The sequence below is a fragment of the Miniopterus natalensis genome, chromosome 6, assembly GCF_054644295.1.
Source record: "Miniopterus natalensis isolate mMinNat1 chromosome 6, mMinNat1.hap1, whole genome shotgun sequence".
NCBI lineage: Eukaryota > Metazoa > Chordata > Mammalia > Chiroptera > Miniopteridae > Miniopterus > Miniopterus natalensis.
Window position 1 is genome coordinate 34,260,519 of NC_142086.1, and position 25,712 is coordinate 34,286,230.

General features: G+C 36.8%; 1 protein-coding gene across 1 annotated transcript in view; it reads left to right on the plus strand.

Annotated features, from left to right (window-relative positions):
• The window catches only part of TRAT1 (T cell receptor associated transmembrane adaptor 1), a 33,557-nt gene extending 16,556 nt beyond the window's left edge, over positions 1-17,001 (plus strand). The window contains exons 3-6 of the mRNA XM_016195684.2: positions 4,882-4,918; positions 9,717-9,778; positions 12,046-12,131; positions 16,524-17,001. Of these exons, the coding sequence (XP_016051170.1) occupies positions 4,882-4,918; positions 9,717-9,778; positions 12,046-12,131; positions 16,524-16,781 (443 nt within the window). The 3' untranslated portion in view covers positions 16,782-17,001. The remainder of the gene's footprint in view (positions 1-4,881; positions 4,919-9,716; positions 9,779-12,045; positions 12,132-16,523) is intronic.
• The last annotated feature ends 8,711 nt before the right edge of the window (positions 17,002-25,712 follow it).

Consider the following 25,712-nt stretch of genomic DNA (forward strand, 5'->3'; position numbering starts at 1 on the left):
ATATTGACAAGGCTAATCTGAAGGTAGTTGGAAACAACTGCATCTTTTATATGCAGCTCACGGGAGGGCATTTCCTGGGGGCTCGATAAAGAGTATTTTGGATACATCCCAATGGACTACAGTCACCATTTTGGTCCCACAGCTGCTTGGCTTTGTGAAAACTTTCCACATTTGGTCCTTCACAGAATCATTCCACACACATTGACCTGTGACGTGTCCATTTCATTCCCCAATGTAGTGATTTTAATGTTGTCCCGGTAATGTTTCTCCAGGAGCTAATGACCTCTCCGGAGAATAACCTAACTTTGTTGCACTTAAATCTACCTAAGTATAATCTTTGTAGTTTGGAGACTCATTCGATGATTTGGAAATGTTTGTGCTGGTTCCTTAGAAACGCACAGTGCTTTTCACATGTTAAAGCTGAAAGATCACTGTTTGGTTATTGTTGTGTCTGAGTCATTGTGAGAGACTCAGATAACACCAGGCTTCATTTTTATAGGAATAACTTCTGCAGGATTTTGGCTTTTATTTAATTTTAGATTAAATATATAATCAAAATACAATAAATATCATATCATATTTATTCACCCAGTTCAACATCAACAAAAATTTATTGATGAACAGATAATACACACTTCTTCATTATATTGATATATTTTTTTTAATCCTCACTCAAGGTTGTGTTTATTGATTTCAGAAAGGGGGAGAGAGAGAGAGAGAGAGAGAGAGAGAAAGAGAGAAAGGGAGAGAGGGAAGGAAACATCAATGTGAGAGAAAACATCGGTTGGTCACCCTCCATGCCCAGAACGGGGATCTAACCTGCAACCTAGGACCAGGAATGAAACTCACTACCTTTTGGTGTATGGACGATGCTCCATCCAGTATAGGGGCATAATACCACTGCATTGATCTTAATTATTAAAACCGTACTCTGAATTTGCTTTAATGCCACTCAATAATTCATTATTAATGCCTTTCACTAAAAAAAAGAAAAAGAAATTCTTGAAACTATTTTTTCAATTTTGAAAACACATATTTAATTTTAAATAAAAATATTTCTTTTATTTGCCTTTGAACCAGCACCTTCAAGGTTCAACAGTGGGTTACTTTCTGAGAACGGGCACATAATTTTTTCCTGGTTTTACAATCCTCCGTCAGAGCTCTGCTTCTTCTAAAAGCCATTTTATTGTTGTTATTTTTTATTCAATGTATTGGGATGACTTGGTTAATAAGATCATATAGGTTCCAAGTGTACATTTTTATGATACATGATCTGTATATTGCATTCTGTGCCCACCATCCAAAGTCACATCATCTTCTGTCACCATATATTTGTCCCCCTTTACCCTTTACTACCTCCCCAACAACTTCCCTCTTATAACCACCATGCTGTTGCCTGTGTCTGTGAGTTTCAGTTTTATTTTATTTATTTATTTTAATATATCTTTATTGATTTCAGAGAGAGGAAAGGAGAGGGAGAGAGAGAGAGAAACATCAATGATGAGAGAGTCATTGATCGGCTGCCTCCTGCACGCCCCCCACTGGGGATGGAGCCCGCAACCCGGGCATGTGCCCTGCCTGGGAATCGAACCCTGGTCGCCTGGATCCTAGGCTGACGCTCAACCGCTGAGCCAAGCCTGACCGGGCTGAGTTTCAGTTTTATATCCCACATATGAGTGAAATCATATGGCTTTTAGTTTTTTCTGATTTACTTTGTTTAGCATAATATTCTCAAGGTCCACCCATATTGTCACAAATGACAGTATTTCACCTTTTCTTATGGGTAAGTAGTAGTCAATAGTATACATGTACCACATCTCTTTATCCAATCCACTATCAAAGGACACTTTGTTTGTCTCCATGTCTTGGCCACCGTGAATAATGTTGCAATGAACATGGGGGTGCATATATCTTTGCGAATAAATGCTTTTGGATACGTACCCAGAAGAGGAATTGATAGGTCATATGGTAACTTTATTTTTAACTTTTTGAGGAACCACCATACTGTTTTCCATAGTGGCTGTACCAGTTTACATTCCCACCATCTCTGAATAATGGTCCCCTTTTCTCCACAACCTCTCCAATACTTGCTATTACCTGTCTTGTTGGTAGTAGTCATTCTAGTAGGTGTGAGGTGATATCTCATTGTAGTTTTTATTTGCATTTTCTTAATAGCTAGTGAAGTTGAACATTTTTTCATATATCTGTTGGCCATTTTTATGTCTTGGGAGAGGTGTCTGTTCAGGTCCTCTGCCGATTTTTTAATTGGATTTTTTTGTTTGGTGTTGAGTTGTATGAGTTCTTTATATATTTTGGATATTAACCCTTTTTCATAGGTGTTGTTTGCAAATATCATCTCTCATTTTTTTGGTAGTCTTTTTGTTTTGTTGTTGGTTTCTTTTGCTCTGCAGAAGCTTTTTAATTTGATACAGTCCCATTCATTTATTTTTGCCTTTACTTCTCTTGTCTTTGGGGTCAGATTCATAAAATGTTCTTTACAACCACAGTCTGTAAGTTTAGTACCTATGTTTTCCTCTATGTAATTTATTACTTCAGATCTTATAGTTAGGTCTTTAATCCATTTTGAATTAATTTTTGTACCTGGGGACAAACTGTAATCTAGTATAATTCTTTTGCATGTGGCTTTCCAATTTTCCCAGCACCATTTATTGAAGAAGCTTTTCTTTCTTCATTGTGTGTTTTTGGCTCCTTTGACAAAAATTATTTGCCCATGTACATGTGCTTTTATTTCTGAGCTCTTAATTCTGTTCCGTTGGTCTGTGTGTCTGTTTTTCTGCCAGTACCATGCTATTTTGATTACCATATATCTGTAATTTAATTTGAAGTCAGGTAGTGTGATACCTCCGACTTCGTTCTTTTTTCTCAGGATTGCTTTGGCTTTTTGAGGTCTTTTGTGGCTCCATACAAATCTGATTATTTTTTTATTCTATTTCTTTAAAAAATGACATTGGGATTTTGATGAGGATTGCATTAAGTCTGAAAACTATTGCTTTGGCCATTTTAATTATGTTGATTTTTCCAATCCATGAACATGAAATATCTTTACATTTAATTTTGTCTTTTTCAATCTCTTTTAATAATGCTTTGTATTTTTCAGTATTTAAGTCCTTTACATCCTTTGTTAAGCTTATTCCTAGGTATTTTATTCTTTTTGTTGCAATTGCAAAACGAATTGTTGTTTCATGTCTTTTTTCTGAAGTTTCATTGTTAGTAAATAGGAAAGTAGTAGATTTTTGTACATTGACTTTGTATCCTGCAACTGTACTGCATTTGTTTATAGTTTCTAATAGTTTTTTGGTTGAGTCTTTAGGGTTTTCCATATATAGAATCATGTCATCTGCAAAAAAGTGACATTTTTACTTCTTCCTTCCCTATTTGGATGCCTTTTATTTCTTTCTTTTGCTTGATTGGTCTGGCTAGGACTTCCAGAACTATGCTGAATAAGAGTGGTGAGAGTGGGCATCCTTTCCTTGATTTTAAAGGAAAAGCTTTCAGTTTTTCACCATTGAATATGATTTTAGGTGAGGGTTTGTCATATGTGGCCTCAATTATGTGTAGATCCTTTCCTTCTATACCCATATTATTGAGTATTTTCATCATAAATGGATGTTGTATCTTATCAAATGTTTTTTCTGAATCTGTTGATAAGATCGTATGATTTTTACCCTTTCTTTTGTTAATGTGTGTATTACATTGATAGATTTGTGTATGCTGAGTCATCTTTGCAGCCCTGGAATTCACTTGATCGTAATGTATTGTTATTATTATTTTTAAATATATCTTTATTGATTTTAGAGAGAGGAAGGGGGAGAGAGAGAGAGAAAGAGAGAGAGAGAGAGAAACATCAATGATAAGAGAATCATTGATCGGCTGCCTCCTGCACGCCCCCAACTGGGAACTGAGCCCGAAACCTGGGCATGTGCCCTGACGGAGAATCGAACTGTAATCTCTTGGAGCCTAGATCAATGCTCAACTGCTGAGCCACACCTGGCCGGGCGTCATGTATTATTTTTTTTAATGTATTGTTGTATTTGATTTGCATCTGTATTCATCAGAGACATTGATCTGTAGGGTTTTTTTTTTAATGTTATTCTTGCCAGGTTTTGGTTTCAGGGTTATGTTGGCCTCATAACATCTGTTAGGAAGTAGCTCCTCTTCTTCAAATTTCTGAAAGAGTTTAAGGAGGATGGGTATCAAATCTTTTTCTTATGTCTGGTAGAATTCACCAGTGAAGCCATCTAGGCCTGGACTTTTATTTTTTGGGAGGTTTTTGATGGCTGTTTCAATTTCCTCACTGTTGATCAGTCTATTTAGATTTTCCAATTATTCATGATTCAGTCTAGGAAGGTCATATATTTCTAGCAACTTATCCATTTTTTCTAGGTTATTCAGTTTAGTGGCATGTAGTCTTTCATAGTATTCCAGTATAATTCTTTGTATATCTGTGATGTCTCTGGGAACTTCTCCTGTTTTACTTCTGATTTTGTTTGTATGAGTATTTTCTTTTTTCCTTAGTGAGTCTAGCCAGGGGTCAACTTTATTAATCTTTTAAAAGAACCAGCTCTTTGTGTATTAATGTTTTGTGTAGTCTTTTTATTCAATTTCATTCAATTCTGCTCTAATTTTTATTTTAACATTTCCTTTTTTCTGCTGCACCGTGTTTTGATTCCAAATTAGTAAGAGAGAATATGGACTGTGATTGGCCCAAATCAGACATGCTCTTTATCTCTATTTCAAACAGTGGTGGCCAAATGGTTTAATTAAAGACATTAGCTGACATTGATGCTAAGCTCCCCTCACAACCCTCTTTAGAAGATATAACAAATGTATTTTAATTTGTCTGTTTTGAATATCTTTCAGGTAAAATATACAGGTACTCTGAGGACTACATTACTAGGTATGTAGAAATGAGTTATGTATTGTGATTCCTAATTAATAAGGGAAAGTAACAAGTGCTATATTGCTTGTAGGTCTGGCTCAAGGATATTGTATTTGGGTTAACAATAAAATTTAAAGTGAGTTTTAATTACTTTTACTCCCATCTGAAAATTAAAAGCTATAGCATTACTATCTGCCCTAGTTACTTACACATCCTGAGTCAATAATAGAGCTGGATAAAGAACGAAATGGGATTCTAAACTCTTATCTACAGAATTATCATCAATTTCAAGAGGAAATATCCTAGGTTATAATTCAGAGCAGATTGCAAGAATGCAGTCTAATTATGTATAAAATTTTGTAGGCCTTAAGAATCCAGGGTAAAAAGAAATCTGGCAATACCTAATAAAATTTAAGGTATGTTTACACACAAACATTGACTAGGATGCTTCTTGGTATGCTGTTTTTAAGGATAATGTCAATCACTAGAAAAGTGTGCTCAATCAACTCTAAAATAATATGCAGTTATAACTTACTCTCTTTCATACTTTTTGAGCTAGTTGCAGGGAAATTGTATAGTATAATACTTTTTTTATATATAAAAGGTTTATGGTGTGAGTTATAGTAAAGAAGTTTCATTTTCTTAGTATATTCTGACCCAAATGTGTCATTAGATTGGAGCTTTCTCTTTGGGGATTAAAAAAAATCTAAATGTAAAGAACTTCCTTGAGTCCTTTCTGAAATGGTAGAAGGAAAGGCTGAAAGGTCTTTCAAAAACACAGCTTTCTCACTAGGTAGAATATTATATAAGCTTTCTGTTGACCTCTAAAAGGTCTTTTTTTTCTTTTTCTTCCTGTGGAAATGTCTCTGGCAGATTCAGGATCTATGCTGCAGGCAGATTCACACACACACACACACACACACACACTCATTTTTATGAGTACTCTTAACCTTGGATTCTATACATGAGAAAATTTTCAAGTCATTCGCTCAAATGGAGAGTAATTTGCTGACTTGGTTGTAACAATGTAACAAAGAAAATCTTACATAGCTATGTATAAATTAATCTGAGGATTGATTTGATACTTGTCATTTGAAGAACAATTAAGATGCAATATGATAGAAGGTCTTTCAATTTGAACATTTTGCTAAATACTGGGTTGGTAGTTTGTAGATGAAGATGGTAAGTCAAAAGGGGAACTTGGTAAAATACCCATCTAAAAGTAAGCAGGCTCTTAGCTGCACGGCAAATGCAGAAAAGAGGCTGGTTCTTTTATCATCTATCTATCTATCTATCTATCTATCTATCTATCTATCTATCTATCTATCTATCATCATCTATCATCTATCTATCATCTATCATCTATCTATCTATCTATCTATCTATCTATCTATCTATCTATCTATCTATCATCTATCTATCTATCTATCTATCTATCTATCTATCATCATCTATCATCTATCTATCTATCTATCTATCTATCTATCTATCTATCTATCTATCTATCTATCATCATCTATCATCTATCTATCATCTATCATCTATCTATCTATCATCATCTATCATCTATCTATCTATCATCTATCTATCTATCTATCTATCTATCTATCTATCTATCTATCTATCTATCATCTATCTATCTATCATCTATCTATCTATCTATCTATCTATCTATCTATCTATCTATCTATCATCTATCTATCTATCTATCTATCTATCTATCTATCTATCTATCTATCTATCTATCTATCTATCTATCTATCATCTATCATCTATCTATCATCTATCATCTATCTATCTATCATCATCTATCATCTATCTATCATCTATCTATCTATCTATCTATCTATCTATCTATCTATCTATCATCTATCTATCTATCTATCATCTATCTATCTATCTATCTATCTATCTATCTATCTATCTATCTATCTATCATCTTTATCTAATATATCTTTATATTTGAAAGTATTACAGATGTCCACCCTTTTTCCCCTATCGACCTCCTCCACCCTGCTCCTGCCCCCTCCCCAGGCCTTCATGGCACTATTGTCTATATCCAAGGGCTATGCATACATGCATATAAATTCTTTGGTTAATCTCTTCTCACCCCATTCATTTATTTAATAACGTTCATTGAACAAATAAGAACTTTGCTAGACAATAGGCACACAAAGTTGGAAAGATGCAGATTCCCTCAAGGATTTAATAATCTATTGTAATGAATCTCCACTTAGGCAAAATTTGATTATGCAATGCATATTTTATCTATAAAAAGTGGTTGGCATGTTAATTCACACACATTTATGAATATACTTCACAACTTGTCTATATCTGATTATGTACTTTGGGAGCCAAAATGACCCATGGCTTTAAATAACATTTATACCCTCATGGAGCCCAAACATATATCTGCCTAAACAAAGAAATATCTATGAAGCAATCAAGTTAACACCCAAACCAGCTCTGATAGACCCCTCAGCTTGCTCGTTCCTCAATCTGACAACTTTCCAGCCCCTTAAAATAGCTTGATTTAGTTTGGTAGAAATATCTTTCATTTTTATTTGAATATTGGAACCCTACATTTATATCATAGAATTATAGAACTGAACAGAACAATGGGTATTAAATAGTTTAATATTCTTGATTTATAAATAAGAAAGTTACACTCAGAGAACTTATGCCCAAGGTCAGTCAGGAAGAAGTAATGATATTTTTTAAAAATTGAATTTATTTAATCTACTTAAATAATAAAGTATTGAGATGTTTTTCTGAAAGGACTTAACAATTTTAAAATGTAAACTAGAGAAAATACATGTGAAAATAGAAAATTTGGGCCCTAGTAAAAGACAATTTTAAATTTTAGAATGTCATTAAATTTTATGAAATGTCATGGTATATGCTTATTGGTTAGGGGACTATTTTAGACATGTTCTGAACAATGGACAGTCTGATCTGACCAAAACTCAGAGGTGCACAGGCCTCTGGGATATAATTTACTTTCAATAGCAATTCATCTTCCACATAAAACACTGCCAAACACTTGTGCTTGAAGTTTATTAGATATTTGCAATAGGCTGAAGCTATTTGGAATTGATAAGAAAATACATAGATTTGTTTTTTTTAATTTGTTAGGCAACTGCTTCTGAATATTTTTTTATTTGAGATGATTAATCTTTGGAGACCTGTCTGTAGACACAGGGCACTGCATTATAAATCACATCTTATTTTCATTCATAATGAATGAAATGATGTTCATTTTTTGGACATGATTTATCATTTGCAGATTGTATCTGCTCTCTGTGTGGGCTAGGAAAATAGATGGATTGTCTTATTAAAAATTCTTCACCTTTCGCTATTATATTCTCTGCATAGCCAGAGAAAACCATGAGCAGTGTCTCCTCCATACCCCAATATTAAGCTGTATTGAATTACCGATGGAAAGAATGAATTCCTTTGTTATAAAATAAGCAAAATACATGCCAGCATCTGGACTTTTCAAACCATTTTATCCAGGTATCATTTGATCTGTAATTTTTTAAGGACAACTACTTGCTATTTACATATACTCTGTATTCTTTCAGAAGCACGGTGAGTAATATAGGTGTTATGCCTTGAGATAAGGGTTCTTTTTTTTCCCCAGATGCAATTCCCTCCAGCTCTCTGTGATATCTAATCTCAAAGTTAAAGCAGTTGCTACTCTTTTATGAAATGTCACTCTCACTGCCTGATAGGTCTCTGTTCCCAGACTGCTATTGTGAAAGCTGGTCACCAGGGCCATCTCTACTGTCTGGTGCCAATGGTGGGATGTCTGCTATAATCCTAATAGGATTACTCAGAAGAGGCTGTAAGGGAACTTAAACAAACATCAAGAGCAAATAGGATTCAGGGTTTTAGAATCAGAGCAGCACTGCCAGCTACTGTCTGTGTGTCTTTGAACAATTTACCTATATGAGCTGCAGATTCCTTGTATGCACAGTGGGGATAAAAACAAAATGCATCTGAGGGTTCAGTGAGCACCAGCGTAAAGAAAAGCTTTCATAACTGGTGGTTATTGCTGACATCACACATAACGTTAGGGAAAATACATTAATCTTTCTGACCTCAGACTTCTCATCTGTAAAGTGGGGACTGAGAATAGTATTTTGGCAGAATTTCTCTGGGTCTTTGATATAATGTATGTAACAGCACAGCGCCTGGATGTAATAGGTAATCAATCATTTCATTGAATCTGCCAATATTTCTTTGGCCTTTTATTTTTTAAACATCCTTGTCAATGAATATTTACTTAGTAAATATAGTTTTAGGGGATTGCTCAGAGTGAAAGTCTGGGCAAATAAGCAGGCAGTACAATGTATAGTTAAGAACACAGGTAATCAAGGCTCTAATCCCAGCTCTGCCACTTACTACTCTTAGACCTTCAGCAAATCTATGACCTCTCTGTGCCTTAGATTCCTTACCTTAAAATAGGGATGTTGTAGTGCCTATTTTTCCAATTGTTGTAAGGGTTAAATACATGAATATATAAAATACCCTTCCAGTAGCATCTGACAACAGTAAGTGCTAAATAAGTACCTCTTATCATTATTCCCTGAAAGAAGGCCCCCAAAATTAACTTTTCAAATGGATACAACCCACGGATGCAGGCTTGCTTGCACTCCTGCATTCACTCACTCGCACATAAACGTGTCGACCTTGGCTGGCCAAGGCTGAATAAGAACAATAGTTTACCCAGCATCGAATTTAACTGAGGAATTAGTTAAGAACTATGTGGAAAATGGATTCTAATAAAATAAATTATTTTTCCTTCTTATAGGGAGGATGACTATTATATTGAAGACACACCAATTTATGGTAACTTAGATAATGTGGTTCCAGGTAAGTTTTAATTTTTTCAGAAATTAATTTACTTATAAATTAATACTCACCCCGCCACACACACTTAATTCCACAAAGAATTTGAGGTGGCTTATTTTTTGTCACAATCACATTTAAATATCTCAATGATAACCATAAATTCAAGAATGTTTAGCATATCATTTACTATGTATTCCCAAAGCCACACTTTATAAATTTTATCTCAACATTTGTTGTAAATTAACATCCTGTTTTCTATGTGCTCTCCATTTCAGTCTAGTAGTGATGAGAACACAGGAAGAGCCTATTACCGTGAATTCTGACACACAGAATTCTACGAATACTATTTCTAGAACAGAAAGTGGCCCACCCAGGGAAACAGTACTTTATGCACAGCATACAAAAGCAAAACTACAGTGAAATATCTGGAATAATAAATACGTTTTCTGGTTTCCCTTATGTTAACTTGTTCTTTGTAAGTTAGAGAACCTGGGGCTATTTTCATGGCAAGTAGGGAAAAAGAAGAGCTAAATCATCACTGAGTGGGTTATATATTTTTGTTCTTATGTGACAGGTACTCATCAATTCCCGACATCCCTTATTATTTGAAACATCCCAACCGCTCCAAAACAAAACACTCTATATTCCTCAAAACAGACACCTGTGATCTGATCCCAGAGCTCTGATGAGAGGAGGCAGGAGGGTGATGTGAGCATTAAGCCCATCCTTGCCCTGCAAGCAATTCACTTAATTCATGACAAGAGAATTGGGCTTCACTCCTGTGGGTCTCTGAGTCTCGAGCCCAGAGATGTCCAGGAATGGACTAAATTGATATGGATCTCTGTATATCAAAATAGCGTGGAATTCTCCTAAAGTTAGAAATGTGAGAGTTTTATAGGATTCAAGAGCTTATATCATTGTTGTCTTTCCTCCATTGTAACGTGCCTTCTGATCTCTGCAATCTGAGGATTAGGAACTGTTTTTCAGTAATGAACTATTAAAATGAATTTCCCCCCCTGTTTCACCTTGCAGGATTGTGGTGGTCCCCTATTAGATTTGAGGACTTCATTTATTATGTATTCTGGTTGCTTGAAGCCACCATATCTCTAATTTCCATATCTAAGTGAGCACAGGGTTACCCCCACAGGTTCTGATGTAGGAGGCCCAGGATAGGGCCCAGGAATCTGCTATTTAACACACCTTCCAGGTGATTCTAGTGCATGTTTTCCATGAACTATATGCTTTGAGAAATATCACTCTATGGACCCTTTCTTTAGTGTTGTTTTCAGAAAGGGCTGCATAATTATGAGGTACCTTGTATTATAATAAATATATCTTTTTTTCTATGGGGTCAAATTGGGGCCGTTCACATGTTACTGGCCATTCTACCAGTCACTAACTCTCTTTCCTCTGCATTTAATTTATTTGTTTACTTATTTACATATTTATTTAAATTTTTAAAAATCCTAACCTGAGGATATTTTTTCCATTTCTTTTTAGAGAGAGTGGAAGGGAGGGAAGGAGGCAGAGGAGGAAGAGAGAGAGAGAGTTTGAGAGAGAGAGACTGAGAGAGAGAAACATCCATGCAAGTGAGACACATAGATTGGTTGCCTCCCACATGAGCCCAGGATTGAAACTGCAACCCAGGTAGCTTGTCCCCACGGGGTGAAATGAGTACAGGCCTGCTGGCTGGTGATACTGCACAAAAACTCCAAGTATTAGAGTCAGCCTCAGACAGCCTGCCTTCAGAACAGCCTGGCTGCACTGTCCTGTCACTGATTTATGGAACAAAAATGATAACCTAAATTCTATTTTTCAAAAGTAGGATGTAGGGTTCAGAATGCCTCTGAGTAAAACTTCTTACTTATGGAGAAAATCACCAAATTGTAGTCATCAATGCAGGTGTGATGTGCGTATACATCATTTGCAATCAAACTGAAGAGAACACAGCCCAAAATTTAGCTCATGGGATCTCTATAACATCTAAATGGTAGTTTGAGACTGTCATGGCCTATAATGGTATTTAAAAAAAGGACTATGATCTAGTCGTTACCCCAAGTGACATCCTTTTGTCTTATTGTTAATGCTATGGGGCAAAAGACTTCACTATCTGACCTGCAGAGAAAAGTTAGTACTTTCTTACCTCTTTCCACCTTCATGAAAAAGACAAGTTAAATGATTCTTGGGGGTTTCTCATTTACAGCTAAATGTTGTTTGGGTCATATTTTTTACTTGTTCCAGCATAATTTGTTTTTCCATTGTCAATCATAATATTTTCAACTCCCAAGAACCGATGGATGAAAATTGCTATGAACAAATGAAAGCCCGACCAGAGAGGTCTGTGAATGAACGGCAAGCTGCCCCCCCGGCGCAGGTGAGTTTTGTTTTCCCTATCAAGGGTCTCGTCTAGATCACAGCACAGCTGCAGGTTTCAAGAGCAGAGAGGGAGCGCATTCTTGATGCACAACTAGAGCAGGTGATAGAAATTTTGCGGCAAATGTGTCAAGTTCTAGGACCTGAGGTCTAAAGGAAAACTCAAAGGCAAGTAAACGCTACTCAGACCCACATTCAGAGTCCAAATTATGTACAATTCAAAGGTAACAGATTTGAATGGAAAGTGAATTCTCTTCCTAAATAGTCAATTTAAGCTTTTACTTTTAGATTGAAAAGAATTGTGTGTGTCACAGAGATAAATATGAAAGTTGGCACATAGATAAGGCTCGCAAGGCCTAGGTGTTAGGAATTTATGGAGAGGGGGGAGAGAAAAAGAGAAGGAGGGGGGAGAGGGAGAGAGAAAGAGAGAGAGAGGGAGAAGGAGAGGGAGAGGGAGAGCGAGAACGGACCTTTGGTTAAAAGGTAAATTAGCCAGATATAAAAGACTATACTTCTATTTCACAAGGCAAATGAGTGTAAACTTTAATACAATTCCAATGACTTTGGTCTTACAGAAAGAGATTTATTTACACACAGCTTAATTAGGGATAGGCAGGGCAAGAGCTTAAGCAGAATGTATAAAAACCTAAGAAGAAATGTAGAGCTTCTCCTTTTCCTACCACAGTCAGCTCAGCCTCCTCAGACAGAGCACTGACTTCCTCAAAAGCCATTTACATGCTACTGAAGTATAAATTTCAGTTAAAACAACTTTTATTCCTTCTCTTCCCAGATCTTGTTTCTTCAATGATGTGCACTCTTGCTACTGTCTAGAAGCAGCCATAGGGCCAGTATTTCCTATGCAGTTGCGATGTGTCAGGCTTGTATTATGTGCTTTATATGCATTATCTTCTTAGATTGCTATGAGGGGGCAGCATTATTATTCCCATTTGACAGTCTTGAAAATGATGAAAAACTTGCCCCAGAGCACTCAGGTACTAGGTGGGGAGACAGAATCTAAACTTAGTCTCTCCTAACAGAAAATATCCTCCTTCCTAAGATGGGTCACATCTTGGAAACGTCCCAATAAAGTAGAATTTTTCTGTTTTTCTTTATATGAGCTCCCTACACAGTCAAAAATTCTTGAAATTTTTATTAAGAAAGCAAGATGTGGTAAGGTTTAAGCAAATGTATAGTCGCCCTCTGATGGTCAAATCTGTCATCTGATATTCAATTAATTGTAAAATGTATTTTTAGATAGAAGCTATGAAAAACTGCATGTTATAATATGACCTGCTAAATCCATGCTAACAAAAAGAAAACCTCTAAAAGAAGGTTAAAACATAACCAGGCCACCTGAAATGTAGAGATTCACAGCACCTTAGCTGTAAAAAAACCCAGAATTTGGAATAGAAATTGCTATTTAATAGATATGAATTGAACAAGCCTTCTTTGTTTGAGCTACATCTGCTTTTTACTAAAGTCAAAATTGTGCAGAGCCTTAAAATGTCTTTAAAGTCTGTTGTTTTATAAATTATATGATTAAAGATACTCTAAGGAGATTAGCTTTTATTCTATTACACCCTTCTCACAAATTTAGTTTCATGAATTAGAAGTAATTTCTTTATATTTACTCAATTCCATTTTATTAGAATGATGATTATCATCAAAACACTGCCAAGTTTGTTACCACAATATGTACTTTGTTACTATAATCAATTACAAAAGTATAAGGAATCTATGATATGCATAAAGTTTGACGGATGAAGTGACTGTTAGAAAAATGGAAATAAGTTCCTTACCCCTTGAAAATCATGTGTACTGTTCAGAACTTGTAATTTCAGTATCTCAATCTTCTATTAACTAAGAAGAATTTATCAGGAAACCCAATAATAAAATGAGTCCACAAGAATTCTCATATCCTAAAAAATTTGAGGGAAACAAGTGTGCACTTGCTCCTCTCTCTTATCTTCATGTCAAAATCTTGCATCAATCTCTCCTTTCCCTGTGTCAGAAGCACCCTCTCTCCTTTCCAAAGCTAATGCTACTACTTATGCTCTTGACCATTTCTCCTGTGTCTTTCAAGATCTTGCACATTAAATTATGTGTCTCCATTTCTCACTTTTTGAAAACTAAATATTACTATTTACTTACCAATATGCACAAATCACCCCAATATTTTTAAAAACAAAACAGCAAAACTTGACTTCAACTTGCTTATCTCTCTAATTCCTAAACTAATTCTTACTTTCCTCTACTGTTTCCATTTCTTTCCATAGATACACATTCGTTTACCTCTGGCTGTATATTTTCCACCCATGCACTCGACTGAAATAACACTCTGTAAGGCACAAGTGACTGTGCCACGTACAGTTTGTGGTTCTTTCTCAGGATCACCATTGCTGAACTCTGCAGCACTAGATAAAGTTGGCCAATTGTTGACCAGGTATACATTATTGGGAATCTTTAAGTTATCAGTACAGGAACACAATCTAAACCTCTTTAGCATAAGAGGAAAAACACTGGCTCACATGACAGGGAGTTGTAAGGGGTATTTTGTTTTTGAGATCACTGAATATGAGGGCTCTCTTCCTGTCTCCTCCCTCTCTGCTTCCCTCTGTTACTGACTTCATTCTCTTCTGTTACCACAGGCTCTTCCATTGAGGCTTGGCAAGCCCCTGGGAGACCCCAATTTTCTTCCTCCCAACTCCAGGAAACAGCATGTTTTCTATTCCTGCATCTGTACATCAATTCCAAACATGCCATATAATTGGCTCTGCTGAAACCACATGTCATCTATTCTTGGGCCAACTTCTGTTGCCAGGGGCATAGATAGTGTGATTGGTTCCAGCCTAGGCCACATGCTCAGTCCTGTGCTGGGCTTGTGGTACAGCACTGTAATCCAGGCCCAGGTAAGGGAAAGGAATTCCCCAAAGGAAAATGAAGAATTGTCCAGTTTGCCTGAAATACTGAGTGTATGCAGCAGAGTAGTATCAAGCATGGAAAACCTTGAATGTCAGGATATGAAATTCAGACTTTAGTATAGGTCAAAATTTTGGAGGCTGAATGGTGAAAATATGAAAGTTGTGCCTTAGGAAGATAATTTGAATATAGTATACAAGCTAAATGGCAGAGGGAAGAGTCTAGAGCAAGGATATCAGTTAGGCAGCTATTGTAATTTTCCAGAAAAGATTATTTTAGGAATAAAAAGTCAGGCAAAAATACCAGAGAAGTTGCAAATAGAACCATCTCTGCTGCCTGGTAGCAACTATCACACATTTAACTCTTAGCATGAAAATGAGTGCAATAGGGCGATGCTTACTGATTCATTAGGAGTTCATTTAATCCAAATGTTGCTTCCTTCCCCTGCCCTCACAAGTTGCTACAATTTTGGCTAACTTTAAAGGTAAATCCATAATATGGATTTTTTTTGTTTATTCAATGGCTGTTCTAAAGTTTTAGCCTATAAATTCTAATAATTATAATCCTGCACCTTACTTTTAGACAGTGGTTACAGCTTCCACATATATTATCTCTATACTCATAACACTATGATTTAGGTACTCTCCATTTATAAGCGAGAAAATTGAGGCTCAGAATAGTTTTTAAAAACAGCCCAAGATCCTACGATTAGTACATTACAGAGGCAGAATTCAATCCTCAGCTTTCCAGCACCAAATTCAAGGTCTTGCCTTTAAGCCTATTGCTTCCCCAAGTTTCCCTAGTCTCGGGTTCTTCCTAGTCTAGTACTGACCCAGCTCTAGGCCGGAGAGGACTACCAGACCCTCTTAGATGCAAATAAGTGTTTTGAAGGCCAACCTAAAATGAGCTCAAAGGGGATCTAGGGATAGGTAGGCAAGAGGAAAGTAACAGAGAAAGATGGGAAGTGTAATTCTTGCCAAATACCAGTCATATAAGTGGACACTGTCATTTTTATACTTCTGAATTTCAAAAATGTAGACAAATTGGGGACTTTAGTGGATACCATTAAAGGACCAATTATTAAATTATAACGTAGACCTTGTGATTTGTTAAATTCCTTCCTGTTATGCTTGTTCCCAGTTTAACAAATTGGAGTATTGTTACCTGGTAAGAACAACATAGGGCAAGTGCTCCCTAAGGTAAAGGCAGGTAAGAGCCCATCTAAAATGTATATATATACATTTTGATTTAAGAAAGAAATAAAACTGAACACACAAAAGTTCATGTAAACACTGTTTTCCACTAAAATATCTTGAGTTGACTATTGTTTTTTTATCATCATTCTGATAAATTTGGCAAAATCAGGTAGCTGAAGCCCAGACTGCAAGCTTCTTGCTTTTCATATGACTTAGAAATTCCCAGAGGTCATCAAAGAATGGGCTGCCATGAAAAATTAACATGCCTTTCTTTTTAGACAATCGATGAAGCACAGATGTTTTATGCTTCACTGAATCACAACTATGAGGGAAAGTACAGAAAGCCCAGGAAACAAAATACGTATATGTCAGATAAGAATGAAGATGAGCTGTTACATGGAATGAACGCCAGCGTTTCGCAGACGACTCTGGTGGACAGTTTCCCGCCAGAGAGCCAGGCAACAGAGGAAAACATTCATGATGATCCCGTTAGACTGTTTGGATTGATTCGTGGGAAGACAGAACCTGTAAACTAGCTGGACTGTGATTTGGCTCTTGTTGAAGAAGATTGTGAAAGAAAGCGAGATCCCTCTATGACACAGCATGGTGTGGTAGGGTGTTGATCTGATCACTGGTTGGTGAGATGGTGATTTAGCTCTTATCATGAGTTTATGTTCTTGCACACTGAATGGAATGTCATGAAAATTAGTTATTTGAATTAGTTATTTGAATTCACTTTAAAAATGTCTAATAGTAAAATGTAAAATAAAATCAAGTTTGCAAGTTGAGCTTGATGACAATGTCACAACTTCAACAACAATGCTTAATACTCAGTGAAATAAAACCAAATATATATATATATATATATATATTTTTTAAAATATATCTTTATTGATTTCAGAGAGAGGAAAGGAGACAGAGAGAGATAGAAACATCAATGATGAGAGAGTCACTGATCGAGCCCACAACCCAGGCATGTGCCCTGACCGGGAATCGAACCTTGATTGCCTGGATCCTAGGTCAACCGCTCAACTGCTGAGCCACGCCCGGCCGGGCCCAAAAAATATTTTAAGCATTGTGTTCTGGAACACACTGGAAGAAGAATAAAAGTCAGTTTCTTAAAACATTTCTCTTTTCTAACCAAGGTGAAATACCCTATAATTGGAAGACATTTCTTTTTTTTTAATTTCTTTTTATTTTATTGAATTTATTGGGGTAACATTGGTTAATAAAATTATATAGATTTCAGGTGTACAGTTCTATAATATATCATCTGCATATTGTATTGTGTGTACACCACCCCAAGTCAAAGTCTCCCTCCACAACCATTTATCCCCCTGTATTCTCTTCTCCCTCGCCCACCCCGCTTTCCCTCTGGCAGTCACCATACTGTTGTGTGTGTCTATGAGGCTTTTTTTTTTTTTTGCTTAATCTCTTTACTCTTTTCTCCCAACCCTCATCCCCTTTAATAGCTGTCAGTCTGTTTCTACTCTGTTTGTTTATTTATTTTGTTCATTAGATTCCACATATAAGTGAATTCATATGATATTTGCCTTTCTCTGGCTGGCTTATTTCACTTAGCATAATACTCTCCAGGTCTGTCCATGCTGTCGCAAAAGATAAGATTTCCTTCTTTTTTGCAGCTGAGTAGTATTCTATTGCGTAAATGTACCACAGCTTTTTTTATCCACTCATTTCCCGATGGGCACTTGGGCTGCTTCCAAGTTTTGGCTGTTGTAAATAACGCTGTAATGGATATAAGAGTGCATGTATACTTTCAAATCAATGTTTCAGGTTTCTTCGGATATATTCCCAGACGTAAAATCACTGGATTATAAGGTGGAAGAAATTTCTGATTGAAATACATGTGAGACAGTTAAATATATTCCTAAGAGAAGTGGGATACTGTTCTTAAAACGTATTTTTTTCCAAATAGAAATATATTTATTAGTTTTAAAAAATACTATAAAATAAATGCATGCTTCTTGTAACAATAAACAAGTTTCAAAAGGAATTGAGAAATTCCACTAGCCAAAAATAATCACTATGAGCAAACTTCCTATATATCCTTCTAAATATTTTTCTGGGCATGCCAACATACATATGTCAATTGTTTTTGATTTTTTAATAAAAAAAGGAGAGATTACTGTTTATGTGTTAAACTTTTTTCACTTAACAATTTATTATGGATTTATTTTCCCTGTGATTTTTAACTATAACTAAATATAATTATATACAGGGTGGGGCAAAAGTAGGTTACAATTGTATGTGAAGCACAGAGTTTATTCTTGTATTATTATTTATTATTGTATTTTTTCATACGAGTAACTGTAAACCTACTTTTGTCCCACCCTGTATTATAATTTAGTGCTTGCATAGCATCTCATTGATGACTACATCAGAACTTATTTAAATAATTTTGAAGTACACTTAGCTAATTTCCAACTTCTGTTTTTTGCTTTTACAAATAACAATGTGATGAGAATTCATCTCCCCGTACGTTTGGGTACTTGTCTGACTTCTTGCCTAGCAGGAAAGGAATTGTTGCCTCAAAAGGTGTGCATATTGGGAGTCTCTATAGACTACATTACTGAAAGGTCCAGAGTTTCAATCCTGTGTTCAGTTTCAATCCTGATAAGTGTTCCTAATCATCCCTCCCAGAAGATAGTTTTTAAAACATTTCTGTTATCACTGCCCAGGAAGCCTGCGGCCTCTGCCCAGAGCGCGGTGGATTTTGTTCAGGCTGCTGCGGGTCTTTCTGGAGCTCCCCCTGCAGCTCAGCGTGAATCAGAGCCTGGCGCAGCGGCGGGGAAACAGGCTCCCTGTCCCGTGGAGCTCACAGGCTCGCAGAAACGACGAGCAGCAGGTTAACAACAGAAATGTGTAGCTATTAGCACTAAAAAAGACTATGAAGAAAACAGAAGGTTGAGGAATAATAATGGCGAAAAGGCATCTCTGAAGAAGAAATTTTGAGTCGGAGAACTGAGGGAAGAGAAGGAGTCATCTCTGTAAAAAGAGGAAGGACGACTACGTGGTTGTGTGAGAATTCCATCCGTACTTGGAAGTACCTACTTCTGTCAACAATTATTTTCATTATGAACATGTATAAAATTAAATAATTTAAAATGAAAAATTTGAAGTTGCCCACAATGTCGTAGGAAACGCAAAATATAGTGATACCTGAGGGTGGAAGAAAAGGAATCAGGTTCCTGATTCCAGAGAAAAGCCAAAACACCACAAGAAATAAAATTATTAATTAACAATTACATATTGACTTTAAGTTTTACTTTCAAATTAAAATAAAGTCTTTGCTGTCATATGTTTATATTATGTTACATTTCTATATCTATGCACCATGGTTCAGTGAAAATAAAGTTTGATTGTATTTTTGGCAGTTATTTTTTCCTATAACTATTTTCAACATTCACTTACATTATTTACCTTGCTCCCAAAGATATTTAAACTTTTGCTCCTGTTTTATACCCTTTGAATTCCACTCAATAACATTTTGAGTTTTATGCATCAAATATACCTAATGACTGATAACTGGGAAGACTTTTAACTACAAATTCAAATTCTACTATAGACGTAAGGCTATTCAAGTTATCTATTTCCTGTAGAGTGGACTTTAGTAGTTTGTGTCTTTCAAAGAATTTGTCCCTCTCATCTATGTTGTTAAGTTTACTGGCATAAAGTTGTTCAAAATATTTCCATATTAGCCTTTGAATACCTGTAGAATCTATAGTGATTTCAACTCTCTTTTGTACTAGCAATTTGTTTCAGTTTCTCCTGATCTGTCCAGTTTTATCAATTATATTGATTTCCTCAAAGAACAAGTTATTGTTCACATGATTTTTCTAGTTTTTATATTTTGTTTTTATTGATTTGTCCTCTGATCAATGTTATATTTTTTTCTTCTGCTTATTGTGTGTTTCATTTGTTCTTCATTTTTTAGCTGCTTAAGGTGGAAGTTGAGGTCATTAATATGAGACTTTTCTTCTTGTTTAAAATAGTGATTTAGTTTTATAAATTACCCTTCTTAAATTATTGTTTTGCTTTAGCTGCATCCCACAACTGATATATTGTGTTTTCATTTTTATTCATTGCTATTCTTTCAGGCTCCGTTTTGATTTCTTCTTTGACCTATGGGCTATTTAGAAGTGTGTTACTTAGTTCTCTAATATTTGAGGATTTGGGGGGGATCTCTTTCTTTACTGATTTCTAATTTAATTCCACTGTGGTCAGGAAACATGACTTAAATCCTTTTAAATTTACTGAGCCTCCCTTTATAGCCCAGGATATAGTTTATCTTGCAGGATGATGGTGTGCACTTGAAAAGAATGCATATTTTATTGTTATTGGGATACTGTTCTATAAATTTCAATCAGGTCAATTTGGTTGATGGAACTTTTCAAATCTTCTATATTCTCATTGGTTTGGCTTATTTGTTCTATTTATTAAGGAGGAAATTACTAAGAGGGAAATGTTGAAATTCCTGACTATAATTGTCTAAATAAACATTTGTCTATTTCTCCATGCCATTCTAACAGTTTTTGCTTTATGTATTTGGAACTTATATTATTAGGAGCATAAATGTTTAGAAGTATTATATCTTTTTTATGAATTAATCCCTTATCATTAAGAAATGTCCTTTTATTCTTGCTAGTATTATTTTCTATGAAATCTACTTTGTCTAATATTAAGACTGTCATTCCAGATCTCTCTTGATTAATGTTAGCATGGCATATTCTTTTCTATCTTTTTAAAACTTATTTACATTTTTATATTTAAAATGCATTTTTTTTCTTGTTGGCAGCATACAGTTGCATACAATTTAATCAGTTAGAGTATTGCTTTTAAACTTTGTTAGCTAAGACCAGAGTAGTGCCTTGCCTCAGTAGTAGGTCAAGTTAATTTGATTAAAAGCAGCTCTGTGCCCAGGAGGCATGCCTCAGTGGCTGGGCATCGACCTGTGGCAGGAGGTCCTGGTTCAGGTCCCTGTCAGGCCACATTACCAGGGTTGCCAGCTCGATCCCCAGTAGGGGGCGTGCAGGAGGCAGCCTATCAGTGACTCTCTCTCCTCATTGATGTTTCTATCTTTCTCTCCTTCTCCCTCTCCCTTCCTCTCTCTGGATTCAGTTCAAAAAAAATAATAATAATAAAATATATATATATATATATATATATATATATATATATATATATAGAGAGAGAGAGAGAGAGAGAGAGAGAGAGAGAGAGAGAGAGAGAGAAGCAAGGACCTGAATCCAAGACTACACTATGTAGCAAGGCTATCATTTAAAATTGAAGCCCATGTGCATCTGTAATAGTGTCAACAATTTTTAAAAATTAATAAATATGTATAAACATTAAAAAAAGATGTAAATAAATAAGAAAGAAACTGACTCAATAGTTTTAATTCTTCATACTGAAAATGGGCACTCCTACACTGCTGGTAAAGATGCAATATAGGATAATTTAGCAATATTTATAAACTATAAATTCAATTGCTGTTTGACATAGCACTCCCATTTTAAAGAATTTATTCTGTAGATACAAAATAAACTGACAAACAAATAGGTCCAGAGATAGAAGCATGTAACAGACTGACAGATCTCAAAGGGAAGGGGGTGGGTGGGAAGAGATTAACGAAATAACTTACATGCATATGTGCATAGCCCCTGGACATAGACCATAGTGTGGTGAAGGACTGGGGTGAAGCAGAAGCCAGTTGGAGGGGAAAAAAGGGGGTGAAATGGGAGACAACTATAATACTGTCAACAATAAAAGTAAATTTTAAAAAAATTCATTCTACAGATACATTAGAATATATGAAGTGAAATGTCTACATAGTATATATTGCAGCTTTATTTGCAATAGCAGAAGTTTGGAAATGACAGGAATCTTCTTAATAAACTCCAGTACAAAAACTAAACTGACTGCTATAGGCTTCTTCTATGCTAATTTGGTTTTAAGAGGAGAATCTTTCCCATGATATAAAAGGACTAAAAGGACCTGTGCTCTGGCCTCTTTCTGCATTGTCAAGCTTATTTCACCCCCTGTATTGTCTGTTAGTGTCTCCAATCAGCAAACTCTTCATGTCTCTGAAATTCATATACACAAATTCTATACATTGACATGAAAAAGAAACATCACTTCCAACACACACTCTCCTACTTTCCATCTATGTATCTATCTATTGATCTATCTGTGCATCCATCCATCCATCCATCGATTTATCCATCCATCCATCTATTATCTACCAAGGTAACTACCATCTATCTGTCCCTATTATATCATTTATGTACGTATGTATATATGTATCTGTTACCTATCATCTATCTATCCACTTATATATGTATGTATGTTTATGTATCTATCTCCTATTTCTCTATTGATCTATCTCACTATCTATCATCTATCTATCTATCTATCTATCTATCTATCTATCTATCTATCTATCTATCTATTATCTATCTATCTATCTATCTATCTATCATCTATCATCTATCTATCTATCATCTATCTATCATCATCTACAAAGTATCCTTTAAAGCTCATTTCAAGTGAATCCTTCAAATAAACTTTCTTTCCATGCCCTCTCCACAGTGGAGTTAGTGGTCAGGTCCCTCTTTTCATTTCTTAACACTCTCTTTCTTTGCAGCACTTGTCAGAATCTGGCCTTCCACAGTTATTGGTGCGATTCTTTGTTTGAGTTCTGTCTCCCCCATTCAAATGGGGGTTTCTGAGAGTTGGGCCTGGGTCATTCAATAAAAATTTTTAAATTCCTCCAACTTTAATGAGAATCAAGTGATAAATCAGGTATAGACTGTCCTTGAGGTCCTTAGAGTCTAGGGGGAGGGAAAAGATATGTATATAAGTAACCATTTGCAGGAGCCTATAGGGAAAGGACAAATGTTGTCAGGGGGATCAAGATTAATCCTCCTTAGTTGTCAAACAGCAATGACCTACGAGAAGGGCGGTGTGAACTCCTAAGGCAGCTGAACTTGAATCCTTCCTGATACGTTGTGGCTGCCTGGCTGCAAAGCACCTCACCTATCTGGGCAGCCTCCTCATCTGCAAAATGGTTAGTTTTCTTTCTTCAAAAAAATATGTTTTTATTGATTTCAAGAGAAAGAGGAAGGGAGAGGTATGTATGGAGAGAAACATCGCTGAGAGAGAAACATCATGGATGGGCCGTCTCCTGCATGTCCCCGACTGGGCATTGAGCCCACAAGCCGGGCATGCGCCCTGACTGGGAAGACCTCTTGCTTCGTGGGTTGCTGCTCAACCACTGAGCCACAAGGATGGGGCAAAAGGGTGAGTTTTCTAGTGGGAAGGGAATTCTTTTTACATCAAGTATTCTTAGCAGGCTGCTAGAGCTTTCATAACATTGGAAGATAGACACATGGCAAATAAACACCTGAAAAGCTGTCAGCAACATTAACCATCAAGAAAATAAAATTAAATCCACAGTGGAGTCTCACCACACGGCTATCAGAACGGCTGAAATAACAATGAAAGCACTGAATGCTGGTGTGGATGTGAAAAAACTGAATCCCTCATGCAGTGCTGGTGAGGCTGTGACATGGTACTGCTACTTTGGAACACAGTTTAATAGTTTCTTAAAAAAACAGAGAACTACCACATGGCCCAGCAAGTGCATGCCTAGGCTTTAAACCCGGAGAAAGGAAGACTTACACTGACACAAAACCCTGTCCACAAATGTCCGTAGCAGTCTGATGTCTAATAGCCCCAAACTACACACAACCCAGAAGTCCTTGGGCTGTTGAAGAGTTAAACACACTGAGATACATCACCACCACGATTCCTACCAGGCAAGGCTGAGCAACGGACCCCTGACACCTGAAACAATGCACAAGACCCTCCAGTTATGCCGAGTGCAAAGAGCCAATCCAGAAAGGCTACAAACTCTGCGATCCCATTGACACAACATTCGTGAAAGGGCAAAATGATAGAAACGGAGAAGAGATGAGTGGTTGCCAGGGATGAGAGGGGTGGACCACATGGGAGGGACGTTTGTGGGACTGTACGTGGTGATACAAAGGGTCCTGTGGGCATGACAGTGGCTCTACCAACGCCACTAGCTCAGTTACGATGTGGTCTACAGTAGAGGAATTGCCCTCAGGGTCAACTGGGTAAAGTGTGGGTGGAATCTCCGTGGGATCTCTTACAACTGTCAACGAATCTAGAGTTTCCTCCAAATCAAACAATTCATTCAAAACTCAAGATGGAGGACACTTTAGGGAAACACGTCCGTCAGTTGGTCGGGGGCGGCGTGAGCCTCAGAACCCTGACATCACACTGGCCGCCGCCTCGACCACTGTGGAACCCTCGGGCTTCCTGGCACTCTTGACAGTTTTCTGCCAAGTGCTGCAGACACACTCGTATTCCAGTGCGAAAAATCGACGCGAAAAGGATGTTCACGTCGATCAGAAAGTGCTGGGGGCATCCGCATGTTTTCTCAAGGCTTCACCGCAGAAGGTAGTCTTTGAAAATACTACTTGGGATCATTGAAATGGTCTTGGAGTCATGGGAACTGTTCTGTTTTCTTTCCTCTATAACATATGGGCTAATTCTTAACTACAGCCCTGGTTTCATGCAAAGCTGCTTTCTTCAGTGCTGCTGAGCACAAGAAAGCCGGCTTTGCTTTGTCAGGGAGGAGGGCACCTTCTTGGCTCCATGGGAGAAGATTTTCTGTAGGTCTATGAAAATACCTGTCCTATGATCAAAGGCTTTTCACGGTCAGTTCAATGGTGCTGCTTTACCGGTTTTGACCAGCAAGTCTTGCTAAAGGCTAGTCACTGCTCAACTCAATCATAGCTAAGCACCTTCTTGTGTTTCCAGTATTATTTGCTGACCTTTGAGAATTTCCCTCAATTTTTCACTATTGATTTAGATAAGATTAGGTCAATTTTCCACAATCCTCAGTCATCTACATTTGTACATTAACATGAAACCAGATTGTAACTACTTCTTCACAAGTCTGTACCATTTTATTTAGACGATGTTAGGCCACAAACTGCCCTGTCTTGGTTGGGTTCTGCCTTCTTGTGACACACTCTGCCTTCGGCCCCTTGGTTCTCCCCTCCCAATGGCTCTGATCTGATCCACTCTGTGGTTTCTCCTTTCCCTCCTCTAATAGCTTTCAGTTCCCGGGACGTGTCCTGGAAATGCTTCTCGATCTGCATCAGCTCCCTAAGGGGCCTCCTCTCTCTCCATAGCTATCTCTACCTCAGTGACTCCTGCATTTGAGCTCTGGGGCTCTGTGGGGGCCATCGAGACTCAGTTTTAGTTTTGTGCCAACCTTGACCTTCAGCATAAAACACTAGGGTAACTTTGACCAGAGACTGGTTATTGTGTGGCGTTTGTTGTGATGCAGGAGAAGCCCTTCTGCTGAGGTGGACGGCAAGATACAACACTCTGCGACATCAGGGGGTGCCAGT